This window comes from Cryptotermes secundus, unplaced genomic scaffold (genome assembly GCF_002891405.2).
Source record: "Cryptotermes secundus unplaced genomic scaffold, Csec_1.0 scaffold318, whole genome shotgun sequence".
NCBI lineage: Eukaryota > Metazoa > Arthropoda > Insecta > Blattodea > Kalotermitidae > Cryptotermes > Cryptotermes secundus.
This window is the reverse complement of record NW_019730108.1, coordinates 3812089-3836873: the sequence shown is the minus strand read 5'-3', so window position 1 is coordinate 3836873 and position 24785 is coordinate 3812089. Positions and strand designations below refer to the sequence as shown.

General features: G+C 40.7%; 2 protein-coding genes across 3 annotated transcripts in view; one reads left to right on the top strand and one right to left on the bottom strand.

The window, feature by feature from the left end:
* The window catches only part of LOC111866065 (thrombospondin type-1 domain-containing protein 4), a 645883-nt gene that overhangs the window by 590369 nt on the left and 30729 nt on the right, over positions 1–24785 (top strand). For both annotated transcript variants that reach the window (XM_033752085.1, XM_023854611.2), the window contains 5 exons: positions 2732–2936; positions 17918–18084; positions 21461–21614; positions 23351–23420; positions 24500–24702. In XM_033752085.1, the coding sequence (XP_033607976.1) occupies positions 2732–2936; positions 17918–18084; positions 21461–21614; positions 23351–23420; positions 24500–24702 (799 nt within the window). The remainder of the gene's footprint in view (positions 1–2731; positions 2937–17917; positions 18085–21460; positions 21615–23350; positions 23421–24499; positions 24703–24785) is intronic.
* LOC111866066 lies at positions 4843–6322 on the bottom strand. Its single transcript, XM_023854612.2, has 2 exons — positions 5055–6322; positions 4843–4967 (listed from the first exon to the last, which is right to left on the bottom strand). The coding sequence occupies exon 1, from the start codon at positions 6257–6259 to the stop codon at positions 5138–5140; it is 1122 nt and encodes a 373-aa protein (XP_023710380.1). The 5' UTR covers positions 6260–6322; the 3' UTR covers positions 4843–4967; positions 5055–5137.

Genomic DNA, 24785 nt, shown 5'->3' with positions numbered 1-24785 from the left:
TAAACAGCAGCTGCGGTCTAGAAAACCGAAATTAACGGCCGTGGGAATTCTTTGCACTGGCCACGCGACATCCTGTATCCTCTAAAGTTGGCACTAAAGTTGACTATTTTGAGAGGCGTCAGAAATTGACTGACGGCTGAAGCGTGGTTTACGATGAAGGCTGCCAAGTACAATCAGTGGCCATGACAAGGCAGAGATTGCAAACTAATTGCTGCTCTTGTCTACGCTATTCTTGGAAAAAAAAAAACACAATCTAAGACGCTAAAGCGTCGCTCTTCAGCATTAGCGTGTTATCCCCCCTCCCCCCAGTTCCACGGCCAGGAAGTGTTTTGTTTAGAAAATGAGTAGACAGAGATGTTAACCCGGTTCTCCTCTCAGTAGATGCAGCCTGTAATATCACGCCCCTGTTAGCATGTTTATCCCCATAAAAATTGAATTAGTTAACGGATCTGTGGATGCCATGTCATTGTAAGCAACTCCATGTGTTTGTTTGCTATTCTAATATGTGCAACCTTCGTTAAGTCATACTTATACAATACAATAACGTACCGTGCCGTCAGCGCAACAACTTTCACTTTTATATCTGTAAATTATTATTAATGGAATTTTGTGTGGCCATGACTTCGTGCCTAGAAATGTTGTATGAAACATTTTTGTGGTGATGGAACGAAACTGTAATATTTTCTAACAATTTTCCGTTACGGGAAATCTGTACTAGTGGGCATTGTACGCACCCCACTCATTGCAGGTGGGAATACTTTGAAATTAGGCATCTTAAGATTTGTCCAGAACCTCTTATTCCAGTTTAATCTCGAAATGAAACTAGGATGTTGGTATTCCTCGTCGTCCTTAACCATTCAAAGCTGCTTTAGCTTCCTGATATTCAGATTTCAGTCGGCAGAAAATATTTCTGTATTCCTTATGGTTCTCAAAATAAACTGTGATTGTTTCCCTAAACAACATTAACCGTAAGATCTTTGTAGTGGAGACGTAATATGTTTCCTATGAGGTACGCACTGAATCTTTGTATAATGCTTGGAAGAAAACTCAGTTTTAAAGGGTTAAGCTGTCAAAAAACTCTTCAGGTGTATAATGTGACATGCAGAACCGTTGCTAGGAAACGAGTTGAGAAACATGTTTCCACGGAGATATGATTCTTGGAAACAAACTATCCCTGTGTTTTAAACAAACGTTTTCAAGGATACGAGTAATCAGCAAAAGTTTCCTTGGATACCGATACGATGTATAAGAGGCCCTTCAGGTTAGAATAAACTCAGTCGTAAATCAGAAACCAGTCGTGGCCCGGGCAGACATTTATAGTGAGTTATTGTGTGTAAGTTATTATTTTTATTACGACCGGTCACGGTATCCGAGCGGTCTAAGGCATGTACTCTCTTCGTTTGCTCGGAAGCAGGGATCGTGGGTTTGAATCCCACACAATTCATGGATGTTTTGTATGTGTGTTTATTCTGTATTCGTGCAGTCCTGTGTTTAGGTACAGACCTTGCGACGGGCTGGTCACTCGTCCAAGGAGTCCTACCGTCTGCAAAATGTAAAGTCTGTAAATTTATGGATTTCACGACGTACTGATCCTCTGTTCAGGAACTCGTATCAACTTCCCAGTATAATTCCAAAAATTCTCTGACTAAAGGAGATGAGGACTATATCAGACTGTAACTTCAAGCATGGCCTACTTCAAGTTACAGCCCTATCTACTCCTCTCCTCCTTTGATCAGGATTTTCGTTCTAACTGGCCTGCCTTTTGAGGATAATTATGCCTATTAATTTAGACATTCTCTGTCCTGTTTAATGCTTTGAAAACGATCTTTTAGTGAGATTAAACTTGATGACGGAACGGATCCGGTCTCCGAAACGTTGCGTGTGTGAGAACATTATGGACGATAGACAGTGTCTAAAATGATAGCCATGTTTACTGTTACACACCACTGTCAGAAAATGTAGACTTGATTTAATTTTCAGAATTCACCCTTTATCGCCCATCATCCTGATTATCAGTCCTCCGATAAAGCAGCTCTGATACTAAAGCAGTACGTTGAGTCCGCAGATGCTAATTCACTGGCCAGTAGAACACTTGTGATTCGTCCTTTATTGTAACATAATTTAAAATCGGACACAGCATTTTATATGTTCTGTGCTATAAGCAGGCCTACTTCATAAGCGAATTATGGGAAGTTCATATATGGCTGACATATTTCATTTCGGATACTGCTCAACGGATTTCGAAGAAATTCTGAATTATGGGTTTATGGATAAAGGTATCAGCGAATGTCATTGTAGTGGATCCTGTACACATATCTAGTATAACGCCCACTTTGCAAGCAACTTACATTGAACTTTATCCGGTTCTGCAAGAACTCGTTATTGTCCAAGAAAACTGATGCTTTATGTTGAAATACGTACGAGTATAAACCTTATTAAGAGCTGAAATAGTAGTACGAGTGTATTAATATATATATATATATATATAACAGGATGCAGAATCTAAATATTATTCACTGATAGCCTTATCATTCAACTATATATCATCTGGTTATTTAAAGCGTCATAAAATAATAATGGGTTTGATGCAAACCAGGAATACACAGTGAAACACATAGACATGCTGTAGGTTGGGTTTACAGAGTGTCTCGTCTTACAGGTCTCCATACCAGCACAGAAATCAATCAATTTCGAGGTGATTTATCTTGGCCGGTACTGTTGATGTTCACAGCACGTGGGCTGCGACGGAGTTGTGGGCTCCGCCAAGCGGGTTGATGCGTGCGGCGTCTGCGGAGGGGACAACAGCACCTGCCGCGTCGTGTCCGGGCTCTTCACGCGACCTCAGCTCCCCGTAGGGTACAATATCATCGCCCAGATCCCGCGCGGTGCATGCAACATCACCATATCGGAGCTGAAGCAGAGCCGCAACTACTTGGGTGAGTGTTCATATGCCAGCAGGATCCTAGCCTAGTGTCGGAGTGCTACTGCAGTAACTTCTGTGCCAGTATCTGTCCAGCACTCGGCCACTGTATTGGACCCGGTCACTCTTTACAGTATCTGCTAGTACCCGGCTTGTATGTGACACCCTAGCATTGTTTGGAGTTCTGATGTTAGTGCTCTGTTGCTAACACCCGATACAGCGCCCGGCTTGTGTGACACCTTAGCATTGTAGGAGTTCTCATGTTAGTGCTTTATTGCTAACACCCGATACAGCGCCCGGCTTGTGTGACACCCTAGCATTGTTTGGAGTTCTCATGTTAGTGCTCTGTTGCTAACACCCGATACAGTGCCCGGCTTGTATGTGACACCCTAGAATTGTTGGAGTTCTCATGTTAGTGCTTTGTTGCTAACACCCATACAGCGCCCGACTTGTATATGATACCCTAGCATTGTTGGAGTTCTCATGTTAGTGCTCTGTTGCTAACACCCGATGCAGCGCCCGGCTTGTGTGACACCCTAGCATTGTTTGGAGTTCTCATGTTAGTGCTGTGTTGCTAACACCCGATACAGCTGATGTTTCTCAATGCAAGACACATTCTCCTTGGAAAATGATACGCAGTAACCCACATAATTGTTCTATGCTTGAAATTCTCCGAACATTTCTTATGTGTAACATTAACCTGAAAGTGATGTTATAATCCCGAATCATGTTTTCTAGTTGAATGTTCCTTAGTGAAGTAAAGATTTTGTGTTGATTGTCCATTGTGATCGTTGTACCCTAGCTCTGTACAAACACGATGCACTCTTATGACAGTGTTTTCTAATGCGATGTGATTTTGTCGCCTGTCTGCACGTATGGACCAGTGGTCCGCCGTGTTTCCTACGCCTCATAAAGTTTACCGTGTTTTTCACTGTACCATGTGATACAGCTTCAAAGTAGACGTGTAAGCGAGTCTCATAAGTCACGTGAGTTTCCGTCGCGGTGCTATGTAAGATATTCTTCATACCTTTTAGCAAGTTTCATAACTTCCGTGTTCTTAATTGTTACACTAAAATTAAATATGTGTATTGCAACGCTTTTCATAACACCATGTCATTTCTCCATGGTACTATACCCATACGATATCTCGTCCCTTTTAGCGGCTTTCATTTTTAGTCACCTTATTTTGAGAAACTAAATTCAGGCTTATGAGATCACCATGCTCTCTGTGTATCTGTGGGTTCTCCCCCCCCCCATAAATTTTTAAATGGCTAAACCATTACAGAGTAGATAATGAAAAGTTCAGTCCAGTGTGACATACGAGTTTACAACACTTCAGTACAAACGACACAGCACGCATGTAAACTACACTCTAATAATAAGAACCTAATACCAAGAGAAATAAACGACATCTCCCACCATCAGGAGGAAAACAACATGACCCAATGTCGGCTCAAGATATTTTAATATAATAACTAATTGTTTACATGGAAATTTTAATACAAATTTAAATACATTGAGAGTCTACTGTGTGGAAAAGTGAGCACCATATTGCGTGCAGTGCAAAACCCCAGTCAGAATAACCAGGAAATACACTAAAAGATTTTTTGAATTGTTTCATTTTGGTCCGTTACACTATTATACATAAAATCAATACAAAGTCCGTCGAGTGTAACAATGTTTTTTAGGTCACTTCTTTCTCACTCTTGCCTTACATGTTTCGGTTTTAGTAAAACCATCTTCAGAGGCACATGGTACTAACAAGAAAACACTGGCGTTGTTTAACTGTACACAGTATATATGCTGTGTGGGCACTGCTACAAATGTCGATGTGTAAAAGCACAACACTAGCTTGGAGTACTGAATGCACGTACAGAATGCACGTTCAACCTTCGCATTCCATCCGAAGTTGCCCTCGCGTTAAAACATCACTATTAAAATATTTAAAAAATATTTAAAAGTTTAAGACTTTTGAAGTAAAATATAAAAATGTTAGGCTGCTTCTTAATTTATCCCGATGTTGGGAGATGTCTTGAGGTTGTATTGGCTGCAAAGACATTGTATTACATTAGGTTTTATATATTTATATATATTGAATTTATTTTGTTTAGTGTTGTATTTGATCCTTGCTTACCTTGTAGTTGGATTATTCCTGTGCGTTGTGTGTTGTGTACTGCGGTGAGAGTTCTACGCCAGTGTTATTTAAAGCCTTGTGTGTTATGACGTGGTCGGGGGTGTGTTTATACAAGTAGTGATAAGGTCGAACATGCTGTTCTGGTTATTGATCTCCTTTGCCTGTTTCTGCTCATCTATTAATTTGTTATCCTTGTAGTGGCGGTAAATTTGGTATTCTTCCTTAATATTCATTAATTTGCCTTTCTTTGCTACTTCAATCAATTCCATGATTTGCGAAATTGGGCCATATTGATGTTGTCTATTTAAAATATGTTGAGCATAGGCGGAGTCATTTTTATTGAATCTTATACTTCTTATATGTTCATTATAGCGTGTTACTAATTTTCTGCCTGTTTGACCTATATACACTTGTTGGCACTCCTGGCAAGTCAATTTGTATATGCCGCTTTGTTCAAAGGGATTTGTGCTTTGTTTATGGTTTAGTATTTTACCTAATGTATGATTTACTTTAAAAGCTATTCTTACGTTCGTATTTTTGAATAGTTTCGTAATTTTCCTTGTGTAGCTTCCGTTATATGTGTAAGATACCCATTTCTGTTCTCTTCTTTCAATGGGGGCATTTGCTTTTTGTTGTTGAAATTTATGATACATTCGTGTGATGAGTTCCTTATTGTAACCATTGTTTTCCGCGATGCTAATAATTACGTTTAGTTCCGTATTCTTTGCTGCGTTATCCATAGGTAGGATGGATAATCTATGTAGCCAATTTTTGTATGTTGCCAATTTGTGTTCTTTGGGGTGGCAAGATTTATTGTTTATCGTTGTGTCTGTCGTTGTGGGTTTTCTAAATATCTCCAATCTTACTTGCCCGTGGTTGTTAGTTAGTTTTAAGTCTAGGTACGTTATTTGGTTATTTTCCTCTTCATTCAGTGTAAATTGCAAGTTTTTATTTTGCTTGTTGAATTGGTCTAAAATGTGTTGGGGTGTTATTTTTGATCGGTTATAAATCATAATTATATCATCTACGTATCTGTTATAGTAGATGATGCGTTTATCTTCTAGTAGAAGTTTTACATTTCTTTGTTCAAAATGTTGTAGAAATACTTCCGCCATTAAGCTTGATAAGGGGGAGCCCATGGCTACACCCGAGTTTGGTTTATAAAATTTATCATTGTATTGGAAGTAATTTTGATTCAAAATCATTTGGAGGATTGTAATGATTTCGTCTTTGCTAATTTTGTCTATATGGTTTTGGATAAGTAAATTGTTGGTTGTTGTTTTCTTGTTAGTACCATGTGCCTCTGAAGATGGTTTTACTAAAACCGAAACATGTAAGGCAAGAGTGAGAAAGAAGTGACCTAAAAAACATTGTTACACTCGACGGACTTTGTATTGATTTTACACTAAAAGATACTCATCATAAGTAAATCTACACTTCAAGAAGCGCCATTATGCGTGCCTAAGATAAACATCGGAACGAACCGTGATAACAAAATTTATATAGAGAGCATTAGTCATACCTAAAGTGCATATTGTTAGAATATCTTACGTGACAGTGTTTCCTTATCGTAGTGGTGCGCCTCTGAAGATGATTCTTTTGAATCAAAAGATGTAAGGTGAATGAGGACTGAAGTGTTGTAAACTCGTATGTCACACTGGACTGAATTTTTCATTATCTGCCCTGTAATTAATAGTGTGACGGACCAAAATGAGACAAGTTAAAATGGCTAAAGCATTCTTTACGAAACTTGGTACTGTAATGTGTATAGCTGTTCCTATGCAACGGCGGCAAGCTTGGCAGATATACCAGGGTCGTTTCTGGACAGCGGCTCGGTAAACACGTTCCCGCATCAACAGACTCGGACGCAACAATAAAAAGGCTGTGATTTTTATGTTGTCCGTGTCGAGATGTTATAAATAAGGGACAAGGCTAGGTTAAGTTCAGTTCTATACGGGAGGCTGTGAAGAAAAGAGTTAGCTGCAAGAGTGCTTAATTGGAAGTGCCGCTATGAAGGGAAGACTTTATGTGTGATATTAGGAGTGCGTAATTCAGTGAGACTGTTGTAGTCCCTATGTGAAAATCCGTTGCCAGGAGAAGTCTAATGTAGACTGTAATAGAGTCAGGACACTAGTCTGTGTGTAACATTGAACTGTAAAGTGTGGAAACAACGATAATGTTATAGTTATTTGTAATACGACATGGAAGTGGCCATTACACTCGTATCCTTTCACCAATCGAAACCTCGTCTGTAGTGCCACATACTGCATGACAGTATGTACTGTATATTATGACACGTAAGTCCATATCACCGCCGTACTTCATTTGTCTGTATGTTTATCCCCCTATCCTCGCTAGGCAGGGACACAGTAAAAACGTTACCGCGGTAACGGATACATACGCAACAATAGAAGAATTGTTGGAGACATTGTTTTCTATATGATTCGTGTCGTATCAAAGGATTAGTTCTTCCCAGAATTTCTTATTATTCTAGATGGTTAAAATGAAATGTTACACATGAAGAAAGCAGTCTTCTGGGATTTGGCACCGTGTATATGTGGTGTTAACCGACGTTTCGGAGGAGCGTCGGTTAACACCACATATACACGGTGCCAAATCCCAGAAGACTGCTTTCTTCATAGTCACCGCCGTGAAAGCCTCAAAGCTTACAAATGTTACACATGTTTTTCCCCATGATTCCTCTATGCAATTTAGCGTCACACTGAACTACGTTAGATGATTCTTGTTTCTTTTAGCTTGTTTCGTTAATTTTCGGATTCATGGCCTTTGCACCAAAATAGGATACACGTTTTCGAGCGTGTTGTATAGTACCACGCAATTCATCTATTACAGTGCACCTGTAACATATGCCTAACTAATCTTTGTTGGTTTCATAACTCTCGCGGCCCTAGACATTCACTAAAATGCGATTAACTTATTCCTTGTTTTATCGAGTTTCATAGTTGAATGTGGCTACCACTAACTAACATTTAATATCCCTTAATCCTTTTACTTAGTTTTGTAACTGCCACGTTCTTAGTTATTACGTTATTACCGTGTTAATGCTGTGTTAATGTAATTGTGCACTATACTAGAACAAACCCCATCGAATTTTCAATGGGATATCATTTAGAACGTCCTAAAGACAGCTACTTTTACAGTGAGGTACTAAGCTAAGCTGGATAGACTGGATCTAACTGCATGTCGGTTTTCTCTAGCTCAACTGATTTCGTCAGAACTTTCTTACAAAGAACAGACTTCATTAGAAATGACTAACGTCTCTATTTCTTCACTTGGCAAAAGAAAAACACAATGACCGTTATCTCTTCGCCGCTAACAACAGGCGTATTTCTCTTTCACTCACAACTTGACCACCTGTAACGGTCGGTGGGGGTATGACTAGCCCGCAGATATAAAACCGTTAATGACCGACGAAGATTTATATCTTCTGTAATATAGCGCCATATAATAAGCCGCAAGTCAATCGACGTATCGGAGGAACATAGAGCCTCCTTCTTCAGGGTCGGAAAGTAATCCAATCAAGAAACGAACATGAACCGGCAGCAAGTAGAACTCCCAGAAGATGCAACTCTTGATAGCCATCGCTTTGAAAACCTTAAATCCAAAATACTAAGAGAATTTAATAAATTTTGGTATTAGCTATCATTTCGACAAACCGCCGTACAGTCTGCTTTATTTCCTTGTACACTTTACAGTCTTGCGTTGTATTAATGAAAGGCCGTACATTGCTCTGAACGGGCTGAAATGCAACAGATGTCCTAAACCTTAAATATAAAGGACTCCCACCTTTAGCTACAGTTTNCCCCCCCCCCCAATTGATCCACTGTTGTATATTCTAATTTACTTGAATGCTGATTTCGCTGGCTATGTGGCGTACGTTATGGACACCAGAAATTTGTTTTGGACAAGAGTTGAGATTGAAGCACTGAAACCTCTCTCACTGCCGCCTGGCGGTTTATCCCGTAAATACGACGAACATCGGTGATATCTATATTGCTGCGAACAGAAGTAGAACATCCGAGAAACCCTTAGGCCTTATAGATAAGATTATTTGCCGTTATAATACAGACGGGGGCAACGCACTCTCGAGTCGTATCATCACTTGTGAACTTGCTTGGACTCGTAAAGTTTGTTATTAGGCCTAAACTTGTAAATCTGTAGAGCAACATTTGTTTCGGTCGTCTGGTCCAGAAACTCCTCTTGATGGACCGTCCGTTGCTGCAGGTAGATCCATTCGTTGTCAAGAAGTAGTGTTCATACGCACAGCTTTCTTCTCATGTCGCTCCGCATCTGCTCGACCGGATGTCGTAGCATTGACCCAGTGACACCTTACCCACAGATCATATTCCATTAGGTTCCATACAGAGGTAGGACTTACCCTTTGATACGCCTCTGGGTTCGCCGTTCATTAGATGGCATTAGCGGCTTCTAGACACAGTACTGTTTTCTCTTTCCAAAATAATTCATAAAGTCCGGCACGAAGTAAAATCCTGTTTTTCTTATATTCCTCCTCCTTGCCTAATGTGTAGGCCTGTTATTGCCAAATATTATTAGGGTGATGCGAGGGAGAGTCAGTAAGAAGACACAAATCGATATAAAACATAATACATTTGATAATCGAACCTGGAAAAAACATATGTTTCTCGACATAGCCTCACTTATCCCTTCGCTTTGCCAGCGCGTCGAAACCCGCAGCACGGAAGTCTCTTGGCTGTTGTCTCAATCACTTCTGCTCCTTCGTTTCGTCCTTGTCGACTTTCGAACATCCTTCATAGAATTTATCGACCTAATTGTGAATCGCCTTACACGACAGACACTTCCCACCGAAAGAAGGAAATATTTCTTTATGAATATGTTTTTCATTGATTTCGTTTTGCCCACAAAGAAACTTACAACAGAACGCTGCTCCTCTGTAGGACACTTCTCAAGCACGGAAGCCATTTTTACTACTGAAAATAGCCTCTGAATATGAACATGCGCGTCTGCTACCTACACTGTCATGAAGCTTGATTGTGCTGCTACCTAGTGATACACGTAGAACTTATTACATCCACTACAGCTGTTTGCTTCCATTTCTGACCTGTTGACTGACTCTCCCTCGTAAAATCAGGGAGGATTTTATGGTCCGGGTCTGTACGCGCATGGGAGAAATGCCATATCCATACAGAGTGCCGCCTGACAGTACTGGATTGAGGCAGTACTTGGGAGATCTAAGTGTAGATGGAAGAATAATACTAAAATTTGTAATAAAGAAACGGACATGAGTGTATGGAGGTAGACTCTTCGAATTCGATAGCAGGCGGGGATTTCCTTAATCCGTAGGGCGGCTAGTAGTTCCTTAAGAACCATTTCCCCCTCGTTCCCTCTACTTCTTCCTATCTCTGCATAATAATTTCCTTCCGTTCATATTAGGAATGTATCAGGAACATTAGGCTGCTGTGAAACTTCTTTTTAACTTACGTTTCCTATTTTGAAACAAGAAGTTCTGGGAAGAACTAATCGTCTACTTTGCTTGATACGACACGGACTGCATAGAAGAAGACGCATCCAACAATTCTTCTGTTGTTGTGTGTGTATTCGTTGTCGTGGTAACGTTTTTACGAGCCGATGCCTAGCAACGATAGAGGGATACACACGTAGACACGCAGACTGACGGGATTTATCACTACACCGTTTAGATGGGCTCAGGTGACATGATATATATACCCTCACTCACTCACTCATGTATCTGATCCCTTCTTGAAAAGCTGCCAATTGTGTATCTACTCAAGAAATTCCCAGCATTTTATGGAACCCGAAGGTTCACAAGAGCCCTCCACTGGTCCCTATCCTGAGCCAGATCAATCCAATCAATAACATCCCATCCTATCTCTTAAGATCCATTTTAATATTGTTCACCCATCTACGTCTTGGTCTTCCCAGTGGTCTCCTTCCTTCCGGCTTTCCCACCAATATCCTATATACATTCCTTCCCTCCCCCATTTGTGCTACATGCCCTACCCATCTCATCCTCCTTGACCTGATCATTCTAAGTATGCTTGGAGAAGAGTACAAGTTATGAAGCTGCTTATTATGCAGTTTTCTCCACCCTCCTGTCACTTCATCTCTCTTCGGTCCAAATATTCTCTTCAACACCCTCAGTCTATAACAGATATAATAAAGATTGATTCAGCCGTTTAAAGGTTGATAACTGGAACACGCAGACACACAAACAGCATGGAGAGTGCTTAAACCTACTTTCATTTCTACAAAATAAGGAAAGTAGGCTTATGAGATTACCGTGCTGCGATTGGTTTTGATTCAGTAAGCCAGATTATTATTACCGGTATAAGAGATCTGAGCTGCCTTTCCTGTGGGCATGATGAGCTCTTATTTTAAGTTTACAGAGGGCAGATTTCAGTGTAGAAAGTATACCATCCACTCCCGTTAATAAAAGAGGCCACCTAAGTGGCAATGGGATTATAATTTTTGTTTTTCTTTGTAGGCAAAGTGGACAAGTAGTTGTTTAAGAGGCGCCATCCGGTATTTCTAGCTTAAATACCTTAAATTATATACAGTAAACCTGCTTGAGGTAGACAAATAAATGTCATTCACAGTACAAACAAGTACTCACTGAGGTCTGGAGAAGCAGGTTCACTGTTTCACTGTTTGTTTCTTTTTAAAATAGCTTCGGTCACCTGTGATGTAGTGTGAATATGCCAACCAAATCTCTATTAAATCTAATTTACAACCGGTATTAAAACAGGTTGTTTTGGGCTGACGTCCAAAACTAAGTTAAACTAGCCACGTACGTCTAATCACGTAGGATATGTTTATGTGTTAATAATGAGCGTGTGTTCGCAGAACCTCCACCAGACAAAATTCAGCTTTGAAATACCCTGAAATGTTATGGCATTTGATATGCACGGTCAGTGAAATGAAAGTGTTCCAGCCTCCTGCATTTGGATTACTTACGTTACATTCTTTGAGAGGATGTAACAGTCTAACGTATATTTTTAGAACTAAGTTTTGTGTTTTTAACATAGATTTTAGTGTTTTTGGAGAAATAAGTGCCGAGGGAGATATTTTGGACAGTGAAAGACGAAATGATGATGGACTTAGAGAAAGTTATGTAATGGTGGAACTGCCTTTCCGATTAAGAAAATGTTCTGCTGAGATGTAACGCCGTGAAGTTTTGTTACCACTTTGGTCAATATCGCTGTGATCTTGTACGAGATTTCTGACGTTAATTCTGGGATGTTTGTTTCTTCTAGGGATCAGGAAGACCACTTGTGACTCATAGTTTTCCCATGTTTTACCTGAAGTGTTACACTGAAACAATCTGGCCAAGTCTATCAGTTTTTAGATGTATTTTTAGGGAAACAAAAAACGAAAGGCTGTACCACTGAACGTAACATATTACATAATATATTCCTATCGGCGTTCTTTGCAAGTCTTGGAGCTCATTTGCAGCCTCTTTACAGAATGTGATAACGATTTACATCAGCATGAAAAAGTACATTTACAGCTCCGAGTAAATTGGACCTCATTGTTGTCAGTTTGGCCGAAAATCTGAATTGTCCGACAACTTCTATTGATAGTCTCGCTTATCTGACTGAAAACAAGAAGTTCTGGAAGGACTAATAGCTTCCTTTCCTTCGATACAACACGGACCGCTTATAAAACGATGCGTCCAACAATTCTTCTAATGTTGCTTCTGCATTCATTGGCGCGATAACGTTCATACTGTGCCCTTGTCTAGCAACGGCAGGGACCCACACATAAAGACACAGACTCGCATGCAAAGGATTTATTAAGTACGCCGTTGAGATGGGCTCAGGTACCATGATATGCATACACAGTTTTATAAAGATGGGTTCAGCCATTCAAAAGTTAATGGGGGGGGGGAATACACAGACACACAGGCCTCATATGACCTCATAAACTACATTTTTTTTTCAAATTAAAGAAAGTAGACAAAAAAGCCCCAACAGTTTAGGCGCTGATAGACCGTCTAGGTAACAGGCTGCCCAACGGACCATCAGACAGACTAACAGCTGTGGCCTACGATACGTTTATACACGAACTTCCAGTATGAAATCTTATCAGCCACTATAGAGTTATGACACAGCAAAAATAATCTCTCTTGTTTCATTGTACGAAACTCATAAAACTTAGCTTAAAATATATCTTTAATTTTTCTCAACGACGTGTGTTTGAAAATGTTTAAAGAGTTATAAATATTAGCACAGTTACATTTGAGATGCGCGCGTAATCAGTCACTTAGATGTAGGTCTTCATGTGGATTGCCCGTTATTGTTGTCCGCCTTTAGTCACAATTAGAATTTTCAGACAAATTGTAAGAAAAATTATCCACCTCTAATTAAAATTCTGTCAACAGTTCAGACGCTGAAATTAGGTCACAAACAGAAAGGCATGACATCCATATAAACTTCTAATTTTGCTTTATAAGAAATAGGTAAAAGTGGCAACATATGTCACTGACAGCTTTTGAGTAGTGGGCAGATTTAATATTTCGCCTTGTAATTAAATAGTTTTTTTTTCTTTTTTTGAGTTCGTATAATGTGTATGCATCCGTGACCTTTAATCCGTAAGCGAACTATATCGACCGAGCGACCGCCGCTTGTCGGCGAAGTTAGTGCCAACTTTGGCGGATAGAGGGTGTCACGAGATCAGGGCAACGGATCCCCACGGCCGTTAATTTTGGTTTTCTAGACCGGAGCCACTATTTCCTTGAAATAGCTCGTCAATTGTCGTCACGAGGCTGAGTGGACCCCCTTCCAGACCCACTACTTATCAGAAAATATGGTAGCGCCGGGAATCGAACCCGGACCTCTGGATCTATAGCCAGGAACTCTGACCATTAGACCCCAGAGGAGGTTAATGTGTATGCATTGTTGCATAAAATAACATTCTTGAAACATGTAGTAAAACAGCATGGTGGTTTTCGGGAGATCTTAGCATCAATATATATTTGAAATTAAAGGACTGAGGGTTTGAATTTAAGTCTGTATAGTATATTTCATGAAAATTTCAGAAGAAATATTGTTAATGTTGTCACGTATTTAGTGACTGTAGTGACTGTAGACGTGGTTTGGATTGGTAATTGGATTTATGGGACTCTTACAAACCGTAACTGCAATTACTGCCAGAGGAAGCGGTGGAGCCGGGTCAAGCCGAAACCAGCTACCACCTAGCAACTTCAGCAGCGGCAGCACCAGGTACTGCAGCGTCAAGTGGTCATCGGAGTAGAGGGGCCGATCGCCATCGACTCCCACCCCCTGCACTAGTATTCAGACGGAGCCGCAGCCGGAAGGGCAAAGAAGGAAGGGGCGGTTAGACTAGACATACAATTGGACATGGCCGTGAAGCTTGCGTCCGAGCTGGGAAAATAACTTTGGTAGTTGTTGATAAATGCGTTGAACTGCTTGCGAGTCCTCGCTATACGATCACGTTCAAAGTGTTAAATGCAACGTAAGTTCAAATTCAAGAGAGCTAATAACTTCGGAACCTTTGACTTCCATTCGTTATAAGTAAAACCAATAAATACAGACGTTGAACGTAAGTAACAGAGTGTATAGAGGAACGGGCAGCTATGTCATTACTTGAAATATGCGAGACGTCATAACTCGACAAAGGTTATAAATAGAACAATAATTTATTTTTATTTTTTTATTCCAATTTTCCTTCCCAGTAGCCTCCTAAAGTTCGGCCGTAGAACATAAATGTCGCTTGTATGTAGGCCTTTATAAATACATGCCATGAGGCTTATGGGCGACTGTCTGTATCAATGTGAATGTAGACTTGTGGCAGTAGATAAGAACGGGAGCAGAAAACAGCAGGGAGATCTATCTATATTTCAGTCAGTACAGCAGTCTAGACCGCGCGGTGTAAGGCATGAAGTGTCTTCGCTCGCTCGAAAACTGGGTTCGTGGGTTCGAATCCCACTTGAGGCATTGAAATATGTGTGCCTTTATTCTGTGTTTATGTTGTTTTAGGTGTAGGTAGGGGCCTTGCGACGGACTGATCCCTCGTCCAAGAAGTCCTACTGACTGTGTATAAGATCAAGAATCTTAAACATTTGAGAAGGTTCAACAAAGCAGGATACAGCCATAGATAGATAGATAGATAGATAGATAGGTGGATAGGTAGGTAGGTAGGTAGGTAGGTAGATAACAGACTAGATCTTTACATAGCTTGGATATTCGGTGAAGTAGTGGCTTCAAAGTGTCCCTCAAAAGCTGTAATCTATAATAGCCAATACAGGGAAGGGTTTCTGCAGAAACCGTAGCTAAGAGATCGGAACTTCAATTTGTAGTGTCATTTGGCTGTAAAATGGTGTGTGTTCAGTGTTTGGAGAAAGGCTCCAGTCTGTCCCTCAGTGCATCTGATGGAGCTGATAGTCTGAATATCTGCAAATAGCAAGGGTCGTCATTTCTTTATCACTTCATACTCCTTGCAAATACTGTTCCCGGCAGGGGCAGGATACTTTTCTCTTCTCAGCATCCAAACCGACTCTGGGGCACACCAGAAGCTTACCACTCACCTCTCTCCACTGACTGGCTTAGGGCCCCCATACACACACAGTTTGGCCTCCAGTTCGGCCTGCACAGTTGAAGACTGAAAGGCAAAACTGACGTGTGTGGTGCGGCCGGCCGGCCAATCGTTTGGACTCTTGGCCTGTGGGAAACCCGTCAGTCCGTCAGTTCTGCCTGCAGGACCGTAGCACGTGACGTGTGACTCAGCATTATAGGCTGGAAGACCGTGATTGTGGCATGAAGCCTGCCGCTTTATCTGAGCGTGTATGGGGAGGAAAGGGAGGGGGTAAACTGTCACAGTTTTGCGTGTAAGGTCGATCGGAAGGCCAAATTGTGTGTGTATGGGGGGCCTTATGAACACAAGCAGCTATTCTTCAGCTCCGCCATGCGTCTTCACGGCGTGGCGCGTAATTAATTATGAGGGCGGACAGTTTTACCTTTGCATTACCCCAAACAAACTCTGGTTGATAGCAACACCAGCGCTGGCTTAAAAGGCTAGCACACCGCGCAGATAATGGTAAGATTTGGGACCTTTATGTGCAAGGCAGTCGGCAGTCTAGAGTGTGAGTCTACTGCTTCTGCTTCCATCACTGGACTATATAAATTCATTTTTGTTGCTCATTCATATTTTATATTAAAATTACATTATTTTAGGAAAGTGATAAGAAATAGTACACAGCGAAAGGGTTTAAACCCCATTTAAGGCTCGAAAAGTAACAACAGAACCCCGCAATAATTAGTTAACTAACCTAGAAACTCTAGGCCAAGCCATAGCTCAAGCGGTTAGTCGCTGGCTTCTCACCGCGGCGTCCCGGGTTCGATCCCGGGTCTGGTCAAGTGTGATTTGTGGTGGAAAAGTGGCGCAGGGGCAGGTTTTCTCCGAGTACTTCGGTTTCCCCTGCCAATCTTCATTCCACCAACTGCTCCACAATCACCCTCAACTATCATCTGGGGCTGGTACAATAGGCCAGAAGTGGCCGCAGTACAAGGGACTTAGTCCCACCCCACTAGCAATAAAAGAAAACTAGAATCTAACCCATTCATTTCGTTTTGAGAAGCCAATACTCGCGTAGCGTGACAAGAAATTTCCCACTTTTCATAGAATTTAAAAATTGATTACCGTGTTCACCATAGCCTGCCATTTTCTCGACATATTCATGTAAACTCTATTTTAATGAGCTATTACTTCTCCACATAGAGCCAGAGTTCAGACTACTGTACCTCCACGTCCCCGTACGTCATGCCGTTGCGTTTGATTAAATGTGAGAACAGCTCTACCTCCCACAGGTTGTGAGGAGTCAAATGAGAAACGGCAAGATTATTAAAATGGAAAGTAAATTGTCGTTCTTTATTTTAGGACGATGGATATTTTTCTGCACGGACTGAGAAAAACAACGAATATCTTTGAGGATGTTAGATATTAAGTTCTCACAGCGAAGAAGATTCATATTGAGGTCTTCTGGGTTATGATCCCATCATACTTATTTACAAGGCTACACGGCATCATGGCCCAGAAACCACAACTTTAAGGAAAATCTATTTTTGCTGGTTTCAATCCCATCATTGGCTGGGATGTTCTGTGCGTGTGACTCCTTGAAGTAATCATTAATCATTTGCATGCTGAGATTTTCTGCAGATAGGCATGCTTCTGTTTTGCATTTTTATGGTAACGTGTGAGTTGCATATGCAGTGTATTGCATATGGTGATCTGACGGAGATGGTGATGTGCGGATTTATTGTACCCAGAAAGAAAACCTGTAATTCTACGAATAAAATATTCCAATACTGTTCTTGTTGTAAACCACTGCATCATTACTAAAGAGTGAGGATTCCGAAATACTTCCCAATATGGACCTTTAACAATATCGATCACGAAGTTCTGAGCACCACCTAAGTTTGTAAAGTTGTTTGGTGGGGGTGACATTACAAACCCCCCAAACATTACAGTCACACACATTTGCAATTTAGAGGAAAGATGCCGGCACGTTATAGCTTAAATTTTCAACAGATGGCAGACCGGAGTCCTCCCACTGATATTGCCACATATCGAAGAACACAAGGTAAGTGAACGTGTTTCAGAGCTATATATCTCACTCGTAGCATGAGGACCGTTAAGTGGTGATTTATCTCCCATTCGAGATTCGAAATGGGTATCTGCCGAAGAAGGAGCAGGAGAGGTAATCACTCTACCACCATACACTTCGATTTATAATTTGTTGCAGCTAGCTTACGTTGTTAGTACAAATGTCTCTCTCTCTCTCGTTTAATGCTGTGTATCTTTAGAGCCAGTATCTTGTGCTGCAGCTCTGAGGCGCTCTGATGGCAACTACATCATCAACGGGAACTGGGCCATTAACTGGTCTGGAGAATACGAGGCCGTGGGGACACGCTTCACCTATCGACGCCAGGACGCCAACAGCGGCGAACTGATCGAGGCACCCGGACCACTACTGGATCCTGTCGACCTCGTGGCAAGTACAGTGTGACTGGCTGCTTGCCAGACAATTCGACTTCCGTCAGGAACAGAGATCATTTTCTTTGCCACCGAGAAGTGTGCCTCGGTGCCCCCTATAACCTTCAAAGGGTAGTGCATACGTTGTCGAGCAGCTCTAACCTCAATTTTTATAACTACTATGAGACCCAATTATATTTCAACGGAAATTTTTGGTTAATGTGTTCATATAGTTATTGAATCTTGAACATAAAATGCACTGAGGAAATGATTTCTGTGCACACGAAAAATTTGTTTGCACGTAAAAACAAATTTCTACCAAAATACCTGACACAAATGGCATCAAAACTGCTGGGAAGACAGCTACGTTTATATTAAGACACTAAACTTGACATAATAATGATACTCGCTAAGTGGTGCTGCTATCTAGGGCGAAGCTATGAACTTCTGTCGGAAAATGTGAACACTCTAATACCATTTGAAGTACTATATATACCTGTCATCTGTTTCTGTCATCAGCGGCTGCTATTCATAACTACTACAATCTCTGACTACCAACATATTGTCACGAATTTATGTATGTGACTGTAGACGGGAAGGATTGGTGAATGGATTTATTGACCACTAGGAACTACAAGTAATTACGGCGCCACCGCTAATCTCCACAATTCGCAGATCACAACAGCACCCTCTAAGCGTTTTTGTAGCCTGCTGTGTCTTCAACAGCCGTTCCCTAGCAACGACTTCTAGCATTGGAGATTCTTCAGCTTCCCGCTCTCAAGTCGTTATTATGCGGCGAATATCCCTCAACTGAACTCTCTCACTCACCAACCAAGTCATTTCACTTCACTTCACTCAACTGAACTGCCAACTGAACTGTCTTCAAGATAACTCCTCGGCGTGGACCACATCGAAAACACCATTCTTATATTGTTGCATGCGTTTTTGTTTCCGCGGGAACGTGTTCACCGACCCGTTGTTCAGAAACGGGTTGCATAATCCCGTTGTTCTATTATTGCGGGAGTTACCTAGCAACGGTCGCCGTTTGCAGAGTCACCGCTTAGCAGCAGACCCACACGCCACATTGTTCCCTCCCTAAGAATGTTCGTCCCGAATAGCCTATAAGCGTACCGACATTTTTTTTTTTCACACGGCTGTGCTTGTAACATCTGTGATCGGTCTCACCTTCCTTCCCCGTGGCTCCGTTCTCACGGTTATTACTCTCCAACTGCTCCCGCTGCTCCCTTTTTAAGGCCGTTCTTCCCGATCGGTTCCCTGATAGGGTGCCAGTCAGTCCACCTTTATCACCGTCATCCTTCTCCGGCTGGTGCCACCACAAGTTCCGCGAGTGGTAAGTGCTCCTACATTTATGACTCCTGCTTTTTGTGCCAACTCTTCTTTCGTTTCGGAGGTGGCCGACCCCTCCTCAATGTTCAGTCACTCATTTTCCGCAGTCTAATGGAAGTTCTGTGACTTCTCTTTGTCGTCTCCAGCCCTAGGATCTCTCTGAAGGTGTTAACATTTCCCGTACTTTCCAGTCATAGCTGTTGTCATATGCTCCGTCCTCTGATGCCATTGCCAGTTGTTCTCTCCTTCCTCAGGCGTAGTTGCTCCTTAATGTCTCGGTCCGTTGTTCCATTGCTGCCTTCCTGGCGTGTCCATTATCTCTTCTTGAGCTTCAGTCCTTTAGGGGCTCCTCTTACAACTTTGTCCCTGCCTGGTCCCTGATAACTGTGTCCCTTGGTCGGCTCTCGTTTATTCTCGGTTGGTTCTTATTTCAGCCAAGAGGCATGCCATCACTTGTTCCACTTCCATAATATGGTGATCCAATGCACTTTCCAGATTGGTGAATGGATTTATTGACCACTTATATACACCACTCGGAAGTACAAGTATTTAGAGTGCTATCGCTGATCTCCGCACTTTACAAATCATTACACGCTAAATCTTCTGTAGCCAGCAATGTCATGTCATTACTCTCTGATGAATATCCTGCAACTGAACTTTTGTCAACTGCTAGCTCAACTGCAGCGCCTCCCTTGAAAAGCTTAACTGAACTGCTAACCCTGAACTGAAAACTCACGAACCAACCACTTCACTTAAGTGAACTGGTCTGTTGGCCTGTGGTCTTTGCTATAAACCCCAGGGGCCAACCCCACAGAAAACACCCATATTTCTATTGTAACTGCATTGGTGTATGTGTCTTATTTCCATGGGAACGTGTTTACCAAGCTGCTACCAAGCAACGCATGTTCCATCTCGCAATCATTGCATAGCAACCGTACTACACATTACAATATGTATATAATGACAGAATAGCAAGTGTTTGATATTTATATATCTCCGTACTGTCCTCCAAGGAGGGCTTGGACACACACAGGTGCTGAGTCATAAGGGTGTCACTGTGGGCAGGGACGGAGGTTCTCTTCATCGGAACATACGGGCTGACACTCGGATCTTGGAACCCACAATTTCATACTTAGCTAGAAACAAGAAGATTTTTTGTGAGGATAAAGTCAGCTTGGATTTGAAATTTGTAGTTACTTCCTACTGTGTCAAGATGCTGTATCTACATGCTCCTTATATACCCTTTTTATCATAGTTCTCAGATTTAGGGGATACTTTCCATTTTTTTCTCACAGCAAAGTTGACCAATTATCTTGGCAGGCCATATCTCAGGCTTCAGTGAGCTGTATGACCCATACATTGTTATCAGTGTAAAACTGTAAATGTTCAGTTTATTATCTCCCACTTTTAGAAACAAGAATTTAAAGAGTACATCGTACAGCAGTAATGTGAGTTAAAAAGGTTTCATCTATTTTGCCTGTGGTTCTGTATGGGTGTGAAACTTGGTCACTGACATTAAGGGAGGAACATAGACTGATTGTATTTGAGAACAGGGTGTTGAGGAGAATATTTGGACTGAAGAGGGATGATGTGACAGGAGGTTGGAGGAACTGCATAATGAGGAGCTTCATAACTTGTACTCTTCTCCAAGTATAATTAGAATGATCAAGTCAACGAGGATGGGGTCGGCAGGACATGTAGCAAGAATGGGGGAGATGAGGAATGCATATACGATATTGGTGGGAAAGACAGAAGGAAAGTGACCACTGAGAAGACCAAGGCATAGGTGGTTGGACAATAATAAAATGGATCTTAGAGAGATAGGATGGGATGGTATGGATTGGATTGATCTAGCTCAGGATGGGGGCCAGTGGAGGGCTCTTGTGAACACGGTAATGAACCTTCGAGTTCCATAAAATGCTGGGAAATTCTTGAGTAGCTGCAGATTTGGCAACTGCTCATGAAGGGCTCAGCTCCATAAGTAAGTAAGTAAGTAAGTAAGTAAGTAAGTGAGATATATAAATTACTTGTGGGTGTTGTGTTTCCAGGTGATCTACCAACAGCCAAATCCGGGTATCAAGTACGAATACATGCTGCCGATGAAACCAGGAGATCTGACACCAGCCATGATGTCTGTCCCATCACTGTCCCGGACCATTTCAGATAATGGGATAATTGCACCTCCCTTACTCCTCCCACCAGGTACACATCTGTCTGAGACACCGTCATGGAAAGGAAATTTTGTTAGTGGCATTCTAAGGGACTCGCATGTAATATGCCTCTTGAGCTGAAGTGATTCTTAGTTATCAAAATCTTGTGCAGCCTGCTACATATAAACAGATGGCCTGGTCAAACATGCCTGATGACTTCATCATTTTTTTACAACGTTTTATGGTATGCATCCTCTTGTATTTCATACCAATGATAAATAATGGGACAGTCTACACAACAATAGTTGTCAGTATATCACTTCTTCATCATGTATGCATTCTCCTCCTCCATAGCCCTCTACCCTTTCTTATTCCTTTCCTTCTTCTTTCTGGTCTCTGGACTATTTTCCTCCTTCTTACCTGTTGCCATTGCCTTATGAAAGAGCAAACATTTACAGTATCTGTTCATTCATCATTTATTCTTTCATTCATTGATTTTTCATACATTCATTCATTCATTCATTCATTCATACTCCATATATTAATAAATGGTTTATTTAACTATGCTTTCAGTTACTCAGACTGCAGAGTGTCAACAGGGAAGATGATTATTTTATAATGAATTACAAAACTGTGGAAGGAAACAGTCATGGTCAAATGTAAAAAAAGCCTAATATCCTGTCATGTAAGGTGGTTCAGTGTGGCCTTGAACACAATTTGTGGGTAAATAAAACTAATATTAACATGTTGATAGTGTTTTATTTTCTACACCACTATGTGTTATAATTGGTGTGATCATCATTAAGTGGTTACTATAAATACATAACTGACCACACTCTATGATGTATTATGATGACACCAATCAAAACATACTGTGATGTAGAAATTAAAACAGTATTAATAGTTTAATATTAGTTTTAGTTAGTTGTAAAATTATATGTTGATAGCCACTGTAAATCCCCCTGATTGACACAAAGCAGGATGCAAACAATAAGTGTGTTATTTTCCTGAAGTGACTAAGAAAAACCATTGCTACCTCGGTTAGGATATCTACTTTCTGAGTCTAGATTAAAATCTTGGATCTCCAGAACTTAATTAAGGATCCAGTCACTGAGCCATCACATTCAGTGAACACATGAATCTGTGATATCAATGTGTGAGTAGCTTGTGACCAGTGCTTGTTAGGCCACCCCACATGGCCATGGAAATTGGCAAATTTGATGCATATCAAAGAGAATTTCTTGTTTTGTTACAAGCTTCCTTTGTGGTGAATATCATGTGTAGAGTTACTACTCGTGCCGACAGTCACTTCTGTTCTGATCGTAAGATAAATATTTATTACTTTTATTTTCATCTAAAAGCAGCAACTTCTTAGGAGACTGTGTCAAAATTATTGGAATCTTGTTACAAAAATGTAATTACCCAGCTTTTTTTCTTGTTTCTTAGTGCTAATAAGTAATTGAATACTTAGCGCTTTGTTATTGAGGCACCTGTGTGATACTTTGATTAAGTTCCTCTCATTTGATTAAGAACACAGACGATTTTACAACTTTTAAAAACAAGCTCTGTTTTAATACAATTTATTTTGTCTGTGCATGATCATTATGAGAAAAGTTATGATGAAAGTTATTGTTCTGTGTAGCTTAAATTTTTCATATGAAGTTCATTAATTCTTTACCATATTAATGTGCATATTTAAGCAGGTGATTTGTAAGTAATCTTGTCTGCTACTGGATTTACATCTCAACAGTACTCATGTGTGGTTAATATTATTTTTTGTTTTTTGAGGCTTCAGTAATCCAACTGATGATATTACTGTGAAGAGTGGACCCACACTTGATGCAGTTGACACCAGAAGGTAAGATGATATGATTTTGTTTGTTTGTGCATGTGTTTGTTGTTGTTGTTGTTTGCAACATTGTCGTCATTGTTGTTGTCGTCGTCGTCTTCATCATCACCACCACCACCACCACCACCACCATCATCATCATCATCATCATCATCATCATCATCATCACAGTGATTCTGGTAGTGGTTCACTTTGTGGAAGTGGTGTAAGAGGAGATTCACAATGTATATTTCTTAATCATCAGCTACAAGGTGTACATCCAGACAGCTCTGCCACATTCTTCTGGGCCATCCCATTGTGCAGGTTCATATTTCATAATTCTTTGGGCTATCCTATTACTGTATATTTAAGTTACAGACGATGTTCATGCCACTGGTTTTTATATTCCTTCTTGCATTAAAATTTCCCATTTCAGTAAATATTGTTTTATTATGTTCATGATTATATCCAGATACTCTTCATAGAAATGTAATTTCTGCTGCTTCAGTCAATTTTCTATTGGCTTTATTTAGTGCCCATTTTTCAGATCCATATATTAACAGAGGAACTCCTATGATTTATAAGCTTATTTTTAATTCATATAATTAAATCAAGGATGTCACTTGAATTATTTATGTACATTGTCAATCTCCCAAACTGTATACCACTAAATGATAGACTGATTAATGAATAATGAATGGGAAGATAGAAGGAAGGAAACAATTGTGGCCTAGTTTGAGGTACTGACCTGGAATTTGCCTGTAGGGAATGAGGAATCCCATGAACATCCTCAGGATAGGCAGTCTGTGCCCAGTTTGAACCGAGGATGGCATGGAAATTATACACAAGTGCTACCCACTTGACTACAACATAGGAGAGTGTAGATGGCAACACATGTACCAGATGTGGGCAAAATAAATATGTAATAATATTTTATAGGAATATCTCAAGTGAAAACTTATATTAAGAGAAATACACATGTGTGGAAAAAGAACATTAAAATGAATCTTTATTTTATAGGTTATGTCGTGATTATTGCTTGCAGACAGTTGCATTGGTGTAAAATGTGGACTGAACTAGTTTTAATTTATTTTTCATTTTTGTATCAGATCTGATGATCCTCTATACCCATATGGCAGTGGGGTCCAAGGTACTGAATCTCAGGGTCATGGAAATCACCATCCTGGTCACCATAATGTGACACCAATCGGAGATGAAGCCCACAAACCACAAACTAGAACCCGTGCTCGAAAGCGAAAATTTGTATGGAAAATAACTGGATATACAGAGTGTACAAAAACGTGTGGAGGAGGTAAGTTTTTGTGAGTGCTTTTAATTTACTTTTCTTTTTTCTCCCTGTCTTTGTGTAGTAAACTGTTTTAAATCATGTCAAGA

Coding starts and splice junctions, on each gene's coding strand:
- LOC111866066 (XM_023854612.2), bottom strand. CDS start 6,259: ATGATTTTGAATCAAAATTACTTCCAATACAATGATAAATTTTATAAA.